Here is a 13,547-nt window from a genome sequence, read left to right as displayed (position 1 = left end):
GAGCAATGTACCGAAAAATGTGGTATGCAGGACTTATGACTTGCAGCTTCATACAATGCAATTCTCTGTGAAATATCCCTGTGACCTCAGCTCCTGGACAGCCACAGCATGCAAGAACTACTCATGTCAATCCCCTTGATTAAAAGGAGGATTTCCTGCTATCATCACACATTCCTAACAATGACCAGCTCCGTGTGGAGAGACAGAGTGATTGTTGCAATCCATGTACTGAGAGCTCCTGGATTTTCCATCTGCTGCTATGCACACCCAGCATTTCCAGCATTTTAATGTGGTGGCCTTATATGAGATGGATTCACTCTTAATCTTAGGTATATGAAGAATTATCTTGCCTCATTGCTACATGCTCCCCTAACCCCACAGAATATTGCTAATGGGCACACAATGATTTAAAGATTGCTTGGTCACTTAAATTCAAACCACTTTTATTGTAAATTCATGAGGCAGACAAAACAACAGCACAGGTCACTGAACAATTGCTTCTCTGTAGAAAGAACATGTTCTGTGCTGCTTGGTATCAACAAGAGTATCTAAATAAACTATTTCTTCATAGAAATCTCATTAGATAAAAAAGTACTTTCCATATTTACAAAAGAAAAAATATGGATGCATCCTTTAAAGTGTTACTTGATATTCCATAGGTCTCTTGCTTCATATTATAAATCAAAGAGTGCGTCTTTGAAGCCATTTATATGAGTCTGTTGCATCACTGCAGAAAAATTCTGTAGCTTTCTCTTAACCATCACAGTATTTTCAATCCTTTCCATTATGTGGGTTTGGTTATCGCAAAGCTGCTGGGACTTCCACCTTAAAAAAATAAAAAGGTTTTTTTTCATTTAGAAATATTAATTAGAAATGAAACAATCAGGAGTTGTAATTATCAGGAGTGAAAATTATCTTTGGGATTGATTTTAAAGCCAGGAAAGTGCAGCTGAGAGGTTATTAGAAGGGGAGGCCCCCTGTTAGCCCATGAAAATCTCCAAGGTGTAGATGTCATGTAAGGAAGGAGTCAAAGCTCTTGGGTATTGCAGGAGTGTGTCAGAAGCATTTCAGATCCTAAGCCCCATTGTTTCCCCAAGAAACCAAACAAATGGATCCTAAACTATGTCAGCCAGGTAGTTTAGTTCTTCCTGTTGATAGCAGTAAAAAGAAAAACAGAAAAAAGGAAAAGAAACCTCATTCCTACCAAGTCATCCCCATCCTCCTGACCTCACCGAAATAATCCACCAGTGGTTTGAATAGGGCATTGCTCAACCACATGACATGACTGCTTGCCCCTCTAATATACTTCTTGCATAAAGAAAGTGCTCTTTTCTGTGATATTGGACCACTGTTGCTCATCCTGATTAATGGATACAGCAAGATTGGCTACCTGATGGCCAATCACTACCTACAAAGCTATGTTATTTTGTGTTTGCTAGACCTACAACATGTGTATGTATCAAGACTTCGTTGTTTTCAGATACAACTGCAAGGAATGCATCTGAGATTACATGTGTGGTTCCTAGTCATGTTGCACGTGTCATTATAGCTATTTTCATGCATTTTCTCAAAGGCCCACTGCACATCTTCCAAATGAGGACAACTTCCAGTGGGTTGTGTGTGTGTGTGTGTGTGTGTGTGTGTGTGTGTGTGGAGAAACAGAGAGTCCATGTTCTATCAAGCATATGTGTTCCATACCTGTGCAGCTCTTATTGACAGTTGATGCAAACTTTATAGAACCTAGCCATCTATGGGAAAGGATTGATTTTGCTCCCAGACCAGTATCTGAAGCCTCTGAATTCTACCACCCAGATTCAGATATTGGCATTCCTATGATAAGGGGCAGTTTTTCACATCTGCTGTCAGGGTTGCTCCCACATACCCTTAGAATCCTAACATGGGAGAAAGGGATGAGATGAGCAGAAACGCTTCCCATCATGCAATTGCAGAAAATGGAAGTACTTTATATAAACATGCCTGTATTCAAGAGCCACTTGCCATATTAGGATTCTACATCCCATTCTACCCCAAAATAAAAATAATGGTGTGTGGTAGAATAACATGAAATAGATGGTGTTATAGAATAATAAAAATAAAGGGGGGCATTTTTGGCTCTAGAAATGTATTAAAACATTGTTTCAGGGCCCGAAAATATATAAATGATGGTTGAATGGGAGGGGAAGTCACACATATGAAGGAGGAAGCAACGGGGGAGAAAATAAGAAAAAAGTTCTGGGTGCCCTTGAAAAAGGTTTTATCACAGCCCCACAAGTTTTGGAAATGTAGATTTCTTTTTTCAAAGGCTACAGAAAAATGTGAACACACAACATTCTGGTTATTTGACAGCCAGTATGGTCTGGTGGTTTGAGTGTTTAGACTGAGGATCTGAGAGATCCAGGTTCTAGTCTGCACTCAGCCATGAAGCTCATTGGATGACTTTAGACCCGTCACTCACTTTCAGCCTAACCCACCTCATTAGGGTTGCTGCTGGGTAGATATAATGAGTGGAGGAGGTCTGTATAAGCCTCCTTTGGTTCCCCATAAGAGAGAAAAAAAGATGTAATATAAATGAGGTGTAATAATATTGGCTACAAAAAGTATTAACACATTATTGTTCTTTATTGGCACTCAGGATGTTCCACATTTTCTCCCCAGTTGCTTGGAATTCTCTCTCTCTCTCTCTCTCTCTCTCTCTCTCTCTCTCTCTCTCTCTCAAATACACATGCATCTTCTCTCCACTGGTCATACTCAGGCCTACTCTTCCACTTTTAGTCCTGACACTGGAAATCTGATTTGCTCTGATCCATTTTCATTGCTAAAGACACCACAGCTGAGGGCCCTCAGCCATCCAGAAGTCCAGCAACTCCTCCTGTTTTGAGCTGGGCATAACTACACAATACATTTTAAAGCAAGAAGACCTGTTGTGTACTTCTCTCCACTCCCCAGACTCCCTTAGGAATTGAAAATGTTTTAAAACAATTGTATCTGGTTCAAGTGTAAAGTAAGTAGTAAGCAATCTCAAGGGAATAATTCCAGTCATGTAGCTTTGGAGAGAACTGGTCTATTTCAGCCAAAGAGGTGAACTTCCTCTGAAATGCTAATGAAATCTGTTCATTTGCATCCAACAGTGTTGATTCCAGGTGTGTGTTTGGTTTTTTTTAAATGGGGAAAGCCTTGAGTAAGTGCCCCCGGAGTTCCCACCTGGCCTCCTCTGTCTGGTCTCCTCCTCTCCAAGCCATAACTTTTTGCCTCTCCCTCTGGCAACACAATCCCTACAATCACCAATGGAATAGCACAAAATAGGTAGAGGCATTTGCATCATCTCTGCTTTTCTGTCATTGTTTGTAGTGATGGTGAGGAGGGGTAGGGGGAAGACCAGAAGACTTAGCAACCAGCAGAGTAAGCCCTGCCAGGTGCCCAGTGATGCTTACACATTACGTCTTGTCTCTTGAATGAAGAGTTCTCATTTTGAGGAAAACACTTGTTCTGGTACTTGGCTCTCCCAAAAATCATGAAATGTAAAGGAACCCATTTAGGAAATTTGGCTTTTGACTCTAACAAAGATTGTTAATACTTGAAACCAATCAAGCATGTCAAGAATGCAGAATATTTCTGCAACTAAATAAGGCTACTATCCTTAGCACTTTTTGGAGAATTCTACTTGTTCGGTCTCTCCTATCACTCCTGCTGTCTTCCAACTATCCAAATCTCCATAATTTTCTGAAGAAAAGGTTACTGAAAATGACTTTATCAGGGACTGATCAAGCTAATACTTTTTTGTCTATACAAAATAACTAATAATATTTTAACTCAGACTCGAGATATTTTTAACGGCACAATGGTACAAACCAAGACAAATGACTGTATTTTATATATTGTAAAAGTACGTTTAGAATTGTGTATTGCAAATTTGATGATAATACTAATCTCATGATGTCATCTATCATTCATGGATTTATTTTTTAAACCATCATATACCCATCACATAATTTGTTTCCCTATCTGAATAAGCTTCTGAAATTTTTGCGAATGGGGCAGCATATAAATGTTCCAAATAAATAAATGAAAATACTTACCCGCTTTAGCTGTTTTATACTGCTTGCACGAATTGCATCCATGAGATCACTGTGGAGGGATCTCATTGGAGTAGAAGGTCGGGAAGACGGACGTGAACCTCCTTCTAACTTCTTGTCTGGGACTGCTTTTAATGAATGTTTAATTTCTTTTAAGATCTCCTTTTCTTTTGTTTTGTTTTTCTTGCCTTTTTTCTTCTGTTTCTTTTCTAGAGCCCCCCTTTTGGCACTTTCCTGCTGTTTGATAACCTCAGCAATATTTCTTGTTGGTGCCTTTTTCTCTGGAACTATCTGAGGAGGTGGTGGTGGAGGAGGAGGAGGAGGTGGAGGAGGTGGGGGTGGGGATGGGGGGTGGATTTTAACAGGAGGGACATTTTTAGGTAACTTTGGAGAGGACAGAGGCGAATTTTTGGGAGAAGGCTGGTGTTGAATAGTTGAGACCTTTTTAGGAAGTTTTGGAGATGACCAAGGTGAACTCCGGGGAGATGAATAGGGTGAAGAACCAGGAGTTCCTTTTTGCAAAGCTTTAGTCTTTGGATTGCTTGCTCCATCCCAATTGGACTCTTGCTGTCTTTGTTCCTGCATCCGTTTCTGCCTTTGTTTATCCATGTTTCTTGTCAGAATGCTTGTCATACTGATTCTTGGTCCAGCAAGCTCAAAGTGATAGCCCAGCTTCACAATAGTAGTATTGTCCTTCAGAAGTTTAACAATGTCCATTTCAACCTGACTGCCCATTATATGCCTTTGATTGTGGAACCGGAATTCAGTTAAAACTTTGTTATTCTGCAAAGCCCTCATAATAGCTATTATTCCTTTGCCTGTGATAAAATTGGAATCAAGGTTCAGACTTGTTATATGCTGATTCACTTTTAGCATACCTGCAATAGCCATTGCAACATTGTCATCAGCATGTGTGTTAGCCAGATTAAAAGTCTTTACTACAGTATTGTTCCTGAGGGCTTGAGCAAAATGCATAAGCATTTGAGGAGTAATATTTTCTATGTTGTTTAAGTTGACCTCAGTGGTGTCAGGATCATTGTCCCTAACTTTTTCCAAAGCATCTTCAATCACAGTTGGATTTCCACATGGGTGCATGGCACCCATTCTGTAACTTAAGTCTTCTGCATCTTTTTCAGTGTGACCATTCGTAACAACTTCATTTTCATTCTTATTGCATGTTTTAAGTTTAATTTTGAGTGAACTTCTTCTGCGTCCAGTATTGGCAGTCTTTTTAGCCTCTTCAGCAAATTCTTTTTCCTCATTATCATTATCTGAACCACTTTCCTCCTCCTCTTCTTCTCCTTCTCCATCTTCTTCTTCCTCCAATTCTTCCTCCTCTTCTTTGTCATCCTTTTCTTCATCTCCTTCAAGGTATGCCTCCTCAGAGACTTCACTGTTCCTCCCTGTGAAATACTCTTCATTAATTTCTTCAGATTTGTCATCATCATCTTCTTCTTGTTCTTGTTGAGAATCCTAAAAGAGAATGAAGGTTCAGTATTTATCAGTGTAAAAACTTATCTTTTTTCTTTAGGGTTTCAATCTTTGGAATCTGGAATTCTGTAGTTTTGTGACATGGACACTTAATTGAGAGTATCCACAGCATCACTGAGAACAAGTCAAATAATATAACACTCTCCTTTATCAAGGAAGTATCATTTTATGACTGTTGCTTTCTTTGTTGTTTTTCAGCTTTACTGCATTCATGATTGGCTATACCATTACAGGTAAAACCAACCATGTCACCCTAAAGTAGAGGAAAAATATTGGCATTCAACAGGAAGGCCAAACCTGATTTAATGGTTTATTGTCCAGAAACACAGCAGAAGCTGGAATACCTTACAAGTTGTGGTTTTGGGGAGCAAAGGAACAGATGCATGAATGAGTTGAACCTAGCCTTATATTGAAAATATGCGGCTAGTGAACTGCACTGCATAAATAGCCAAGGAATGCCATAAAGTAAGAAGAGGGCTCCATATTATGTCTTATGCTATGTTTCCTGTGGACATTATTTCACCCCTGATAATTATGATTGTGTGTGCACATGCATCTTGTCTTTTTTCCGTAGAACATTATATCTGCATCCTGCTTGTTGTGAGAGGAATAGACTCTGTGAATAAATATAAGAAATGCTAAACATTAAAAAAAATTAAGAATGTTTGCCAAAGCTCTTATGTATTGTCTTGGCATTTCAGCATATAGCTACAGTAGGGAAATCTATTTTAGTGCTATAGCCTAAAAACGGCTTTATTTTATTTTTGGTAAAGCCCTGGAAGACCCCATTCCAAGGCAAAAGAGCTAGGATGAAAAGTTTAAAAAGACCAAAAATAAAAAAGCTCTGAGTAGCACTAACTAAGCCTTGGGAAAGGCATTTCAGCATTTTAGAACTGGGAATGAAGGTCATGGAGGGCTAGATTTGGGGCGCAGACCTGAGCTTCCCCATCCCTGGCTTATGTTATCCATTTCTGTGCCTTCTTGAGAATGTGTCCAACTCACCTACGTTTAGGAAGTTACTACATCTACCTCTCATTAACCACAACCTATGCATAAGCAAGTTCAGCTGTTTTAATCTCCAATATTTCACAATGAAGGAAACTGAAACCCAAGGCAGCCATGTCTGCCCTCTTAACTGGTAATCCAGTTTTGACATCCTTCCTCCAGCTGCCAACAGTAGTTGCACTACAGTCAGAAATTATAGCTGAAACAAGTGAAAAACCTGGGAGAACAAATATCACTACTAGCAAGCATGGCTGAGAAAATTCTTGAAGTTTTAGTCTTCTTGGATTGTTCATGTAGCTCCTGTGTACTCTCCATTATGTTTCCCCATTGGCCCATGAGGCATTCTGGGGAGTAGGAATCCCCAGAGATCCTCTGTCTCTGCCTGATGCATGTTACTGCTACTCCAGACATGAGTACTGTATGAAGCGCAATGCTGACTGCTCACATTCTGCCTAATGTTCCATTGCACTTCTTCTGCTAGTATTTGCACCTCTGTATGTATGTATAACTAGGGAACCACAGCTCTGTTGATCCCGGTTGGAATCTTCTGCATGTGCGCCTTGTGCCTGTCATGCAAAAGGATCATGTCCTAAATGTTTGGAGCTAAAGTTACAATAATAATTGTGCTTGAAAGGGAGAACAATTTCAGAGAAGTGCCAACCGGCCTCAAGTGAAGGCTGAAATTAGGTATAGAATTAACTGTGCTTGTGCCTTCTCAGATGAGACATAACAGTGCTTGCTATTTGGGTGTGCTATTGCGTTACACTGTTCTGAAGGCCTTGTTGCATCTTGATTGTTACTGTTTACTAGTTTCTATTGCAGAATTGTTTTTATAATCATTTATTTGTCACTGCTGGGCTGCCTGTATGACCAATACTATATTAATATTTTGATGGACTGCATACCAACACTCTAGCTCTAGTGCTTGGTTACATTCCTCCAGCTCAATTCTGATAAGCGCCAATCGAGAAGGGAGATAATTCCATGGAAGTCAACTGGAATGGTGTTGCTTTACATGGGCAGAGTACACAGCCCTATCAGTCCAGTGGTAAATATAGCTCTATAATCTGTATACTCCTTGGAATGTTATTCTCTCTTTAGTTGTTCCAGTTTGATGCTGTACAAAAACAAATGATAATGTTACAAAAGAAACAAAGGGACACAAGAGAAAAAAGACTACTTCCTTTAAGGTGAGATGTGTATGGCCAACTGCTGAGATATTGTCAGTTATAATTTTGGAAAACGCTTTTCGCTTATTTTTATTTTCAGTGTGTGAGTCATTTTGCCTGCCTGTTTCCCCCACCCAGCTTTTCATTAGAACCAGGATGACCAGGTAAAGAGAACATGGTCTCCAGACACCTTCTTTTAAATGAATGAAAACCAAATATAAAATAGACATTTGTTGCATACAGAGTGATAGGGAGGGGGAGGGTTTGGAATATCATGGTTCATGAATTGTTTTTCATACTTATTGTGATACTTCTTATTCTGTAATAGAGGAGTTTAACCTCAGGCCTAAAGATCACATGTGTCCTGCCTGGGCTTTCAACTGCCTCTTTCAGGGCCTGCATGTGGCCATGCCCCCTTCTCCTGCTCCAACCCATTTCCTCGAACACTGACCATTTGGTGGTTACCAAACTTCCCCCCTTCCATTATAAAAACTGAAGTACCTCCCCTAAGGCTGAATCCCAGCCCAGCATTTGACACAGTGACATACTATCAATCTCTTAGCTAAAATGTAGAATAGAAATTTGAGGATCTTCCATAAACATTGCAAGACCTTTTAATCTGGAGAAAATATGCTGATTTTTGACCAGTATAACCTTTTAAAGAAATAGGTTTCCTTTGAAGATCTAGATCTGGTGAACAGTAGACATAATACCCAGCTAAAAGGTTAAGGCTTTAATCCTGTATCCAATTCCTTGGGAACTCAGTAAGTATGCCTTTTGAGTAGGCATATAAAGGATTTTGCTGTAACAATCAAGCCCAGAATTGAATGTTCCTTCCCTCAACTCATCTCCTTACTTATGGTAATCTTTAGTTAAAGATGCTATTAACCAACCTTAACCATTATGTTGTGAGCTAGGCATTCCCTCCCAAGCAAGACAGATTCTCCAGCACTTCTTGTAAGCATCTTTATTCTACATAGAAGACTCTAAGCATACACAAAGAGATATTGAACCCTCTCTGTCCCCCTTTACCCAAAGCTTTGCTTATGAACCCTTCAGGACCTGTCTCTGGAAGGAGGGGCACTGTGGAACCAGTCGCGCCTGCGTCCTGCACTCTTAGCCCCTAATTGGGCCAGCCTGTGGCTGTGATGACAGGCCCTCAGGTCCACATCTTCAGGAGGCTGGCGTTCTCCATCCGAGAGACTACCCATTTCCAAATCTCCTCCCTCTCGTTCTTCTCCATCCCCACAAGAGGGAAGACTGGGCCCCATGGATGTCCTTGAGCCATGCTCATCCAGAGCAGACTCAGACTGATACTGCAGGATTGAGTCTGCAGGTGCAGGCTTGTCTATTACAACAACAATTCCATTATCAATGTGTGAGTTCCAAGCCTTGTCTGGTTCAGCCAGCACCTCATCATCCTCAGAGTCTGAGCTCAGTCCCACCAAAACAGGCTGTTTCTCACACATGCCTGGGAATCTCATCTGAGCGTGTGCACACGACACATTATGTAATACTAACCAGATCTGAAATACCTAGTTAAGATGGTGAATAGTTTGAATTTACCATGGTGACTGAAGACAATCCAAGTAAGGGCGGATGGCCTTAATACACAGCACAGGACTGGCTGGATGGCTACAATCATATGCCAAACACCATTCTTTTCACTGCACCAGACAGGAAAGAATGGTTAACGTTTAGAGAGAGAGAGAGAACTCAGTCCACCCTAAGGGGTTGTGGAACAGATTAACAAGGCCAAAGAAATCTGTGTGAGCATCAACCAGCCCTGAAATTCCTGTGATAGCCAGGAGCACACAGTTCACTGTTGGTTGTGGCTGCCTTCAGAAGGGAACCTCAGAGCCAGCTAGGCACACAGAAGCTGCCATGCAGTCTCTGGAAACTGTCTAGTGGTTGTGATGCCAATGAACTGATTTAAGTGTGCAGGAGGGCTTTGCATGCCCTTCCAGATTTCCTACCAACACAATCCTACCAACATTAGGCACTTTTCCATTGCATTTCTTTCGATGGAAGAGTCTAGCGTGAGCTCAGATCTTCCCTATAGGAATCAATCCTGCATAAAAGCACTTTAATTTAACAGGATCATTCCCATCTTTCCCACTAGTCTCTTCAGCACAGCCTCCACTCCTACTCTCTCGAACAAACTGCTTTTGAAATTCTCCTGTGCTTATGCACCTGTTTATAATGCTGTGCAAAGTTTCTGTCCAAGACACCAGTGACCCACAGAACACTTGTGACAAATTGTGTTGTTCTCTAGAGAAAGGATGAGCGGAAGGACTGTATGGGGACCTGCTAGTAGGTCACTCCATTATTCTCAGTTAGTCTCAATAAATAAATAAGCAAGGACTTTTCTATAGCAAATTATGCAATAAAAGCAACACACACAAACTGAAGGTTGGAGTCAACTGACACAAAGGGACTTCCCTGACCTCCCCTCTCTCTTGTAGCCGCCCTCCTGCAACCCACCTTATGTCTGAAATGTGTTCCAACCTGCCAAGGCAGATTTAGGAGACACATGGGGGGGGTAAGGAGAGAAGGGGGCAACTGTTCTGCCATCAGTCTCCTCCTGCTGGTAGAATGACACTGTTGGATGCAACCTAGCTTCTTAGAATGCATGAGCTGCATTAATGCTATAGATTTCTATTCTGTGTTAAGCATTTAAATTATCCATGCCATCAGGTTGGGGAGTAGGGATGAGTGCACAAGCTCCTGTCCACTGAATGCCATTCTTCTTGCACTCCACTGGTCACAAGTGAATGCCTGCAGGGGAAAACATTATCTACTGGCCAGGGCAGTGGGGGTGGGGGGTAGTTTCCATGTAATCTAGGAAATAATGGAGGGCAGCAAGGAATGTAGCTTGTCCCCATGTCTCTTCTCCCATAGCCATGTACGCCCTGTTGCAGAGAATAGCCCTCTGTTTGAAGGGCTGCCAGAGGGTAGTCCTCTGTTTTGAAGCCATGCTCTATTCCAAGGCTGCTATAAAGCTCCAGGAGAAGAAAGAGCCGGGTCCTGCGGGCAGTTTGAGCAAGACACACTCCTCATCGCAGTCTTACACACTATGGTCAAGTGAGCTGTAGATTTAGATTAAAATCATTATATCTAAATATACACTGATCCATATAAATTAACAATTTCACATGTTATGGAACTCAGTGTCACCTTTCTTTCTTTCTTTCTTTCTTTCTTTCTTTCTTTCTTTCTTTCTTTTGTGATGATTCTGTTCCTCATTTTGTGCAATTCATGAGTAGGTACCTTATCACACTAAATTGGCTGTACCTCCTTGCCTCCACTGTGGACCTGTTCTGGCTTTCTGAATTTCGTGATGGTGATAATAAGAAGCCAAGAAGCCAACACTTTGGCCTCAGCTGCCCCAGAGCATGTGACTATCAAGCATTGTGTAGATGAAATATGCCACTGAAGATTAAATACATATGTGTGGCAGCATCACATACCAGAGGGATGGGTGAGGTGTGGTTCTTCTAATGTTGGAACTCCCATCAGTTTTAGCAAGGATAGCTAATGGTGAGGAGTGAGAGGAGTTGTAGTCCATCAACATTTGGAGGGCCGTACAGTCTCCTTTCCAAACCAAAGATAATCTCTTCTTCATTTGAAGCTTGGTTAAGTTTTGGAATACTTCCAAAGCTTGGTTAAGTTTTGGAATACTTCCTCATGTATAGGAATGTATTGATTTTAAAAATGAAAACAAATCCTTGAACACAGCAACCTAGCATGTATGCATGTATTGAAGTGTTCCTATCTACAGCCTTAAGAGAGATGAGTGTTCTCATAAGCATTCTACCATTGTGAATATGTCAATCATCCCTCTCTGTTAGATGAAGAGATCTTTCATTGACATGCTGCAGTATTCTCACTTTCATTAAAAAAAAAGGCTACCATCTAGTTCAATAGCAAATACCGAGAGGAGAGCTGTTTACTTAAACAAGAGTTTACAATGAGAGGAATTATTTCTAGAAGGCTGTCCTACCTTTTCAGATGCCCCGAGTCTCTCTTTTTCTAGTAGTTTTCTGGTCTCCCTTTCCCAGTAGGCCATCAGTGCCTCCCTGCTGAAAGTTCCTGTTGGAGTTTTCTCCGTGAGACTCTTTTGCCTGTGCCCCACTGGAAGGCTCCGGTCAGGCTCAATGTCCTCCAGTTCTCTCTCCAGCTCCTTCAGCTCCTCATCAGTTAGAGAAGCAAGGAGCTCATCTTCATCTAGGTCTTCATATTTACTAAGCTCTCGCCTATAGCCAAAGTTCGACATGGTCCCTTCTTTTGTCAGGCTGAGGTAAAGCTGAAACTACAATGCCTCATTCACGAAAGCTGAAATCAAGGTGTCTGAATCTGGTTTGGTCAGCGACTGTTTCCCCAAGTAGCTGCAGCACCCTTTAAAAGTATTCCTAGGGGGTTGCGACAATGTACAGAAGGATGAAAGCATGCTCTGTTTTAAGCATCAGACGTCAGCAGGAGAGTTGAAGAGAAAGAATGTCCCGACACACCAGTGTCTGTATGTCTCTCAAACACCAGGATTATTGACACACTGACCATAACCATATTTAGCACAGTCTGATACAAGGAAAATGTACACTCATCTATGCACTTCAAGCCTGTGGGGAAATAAAACAGAAAGCACACTCGCAAACACTTTGTGCTCCACGGTTCTAGCACCCTCATTTTAATGGTTATTGGGAAGAGCAGGGTAGGAGGAAGGGCCAAGAACTATGCCAGGTTTAAGACTCGTAATCTTCACAAATGTAATATGAAGCCAGGAGAATACACATTCCCAAGATCATCGTACAACCCATTCAGCTGATGTCAGGCACTTTTTAAAAAATGTAGACAAAGTGGACAATGATTGCATCCTCTGTTTAAAAAAGAGCAAAAGCAAAGGTGGGATCACAATTTTATTTTTTGAGGATTTGTTAGGGTGGAGTCAGAACCTAATTATCCACAGTGTTTGATACTGCCTCTGATTATGCGAGGGAGCAAAAGAGCCCATTTTGTGGGCATAGTTGAAGCATTCAGTGAACTGATTAATGTGCAGATAAAAATGCAGCTGTTTAAAAGATTTAGTAGGTCTCTGAATTTTGCAACACAGTCCTCAGCAGATTACACCTATCAAAATATGCAATATCAAAATATATTTTGAAATAAAATAGACATTTTACTATATAAAATATGTGTTTTGAAAGGATTTTTTTAAAAAAGTGATTTAATGAGAAAAAAAAAACATGCGAAGTGAAAGGGATCAGGAAGATGCAGATTTGCCCATCTGTGTATGTTTCTGAATATCAGTTACCTTTTTGCAGATCCTGCCTATAAAAGTGACTATTATCACAATCTTTAGCATTTTAAAAATATGCAAGCAACCAATGGGCATTGGGTTCAGGATCTTTTTCAGCCAAACTGAAAGACTGTGAGGCAGAATGTTCCATCTTTCTTTGATGCATTCTGAGTATTGCAGTTGTTTGTAATGGAAAATAATGAACTTCAATTATTCCAGCGGCTTAACTATGCTTAACTATCCAGTAAGCTGTGCCCTAAGTAGATACCCATGTTTATATCCTCATATATTTTAATTTTAAATGTGTATCAATGCTACCATTAGAAGAAAAGTGACCAGTGCCAAGAGATAGAAGATATGACATCAAATCTTGGTTTATTACAAAGGTGTGATTTATGCATTTTGAATCCTAAGTGCAAACTAATATGCTTATCTTCAGGTCTTTCATTCCACTAGAGTTCAGAGCTTTTGGAAAAGCCAAGCTAACTTCAAATATCATGCTCATTGGAGCCT

The 13,547-nt window shown here is 40.8% G+C and overlaps 1 protein-coding gene across 1 annotated transcript; it reads right to left on the bottom strand.

Moving 5' to 3' along the window:
• Positions 1 to 426: 426 nt before the first annotated feature.
• LMOD2 (leiomodin 2) lies at positions 427 to 12,524 on the bottom strand. Its single transcript, XM_044423094.1, has 3 exons — positions 11,742 to 12,524; positions 4,077 to 5,546; positions 427 to 825 (listed from the first exon to the last, which is right to left on the bottom strand). The coding sequence occupies exons 1-3, from the start codon at positions 12,012 to 12,014 to the stop codon at positions 799 to 801; spliced, it is 1,770 nt and encodes a 589-aa protein (XP_044279029.1). The 5' UTR covers positions 12,015 to 12,524; the 3' UTR covers positions 427 to 798.
• Positions 12,525 to 13,547: the final 1,023 nt, after the last annotated feature.

This window comes from Varanus komodoensis, unplaced genomic scaffold, assembly GCF_004798865.1.
Source record: "Varanus komodoensis strain SLA01 unplaced genomic scaffold, ASM479886v1 scaffold13_1, whole genome shotgun sequence".
In the NCBI taxonomy this organism is placed as follows: domain Eukaryota; kingdom Metazoa; phylum Chordata; class Lepidosauria; order Squamata; family Varanidae; genus Varanus; species Varanus komodoensis.
This window is presented reverse-complemented; position numbering and strand designations above follow the sequence as displayed.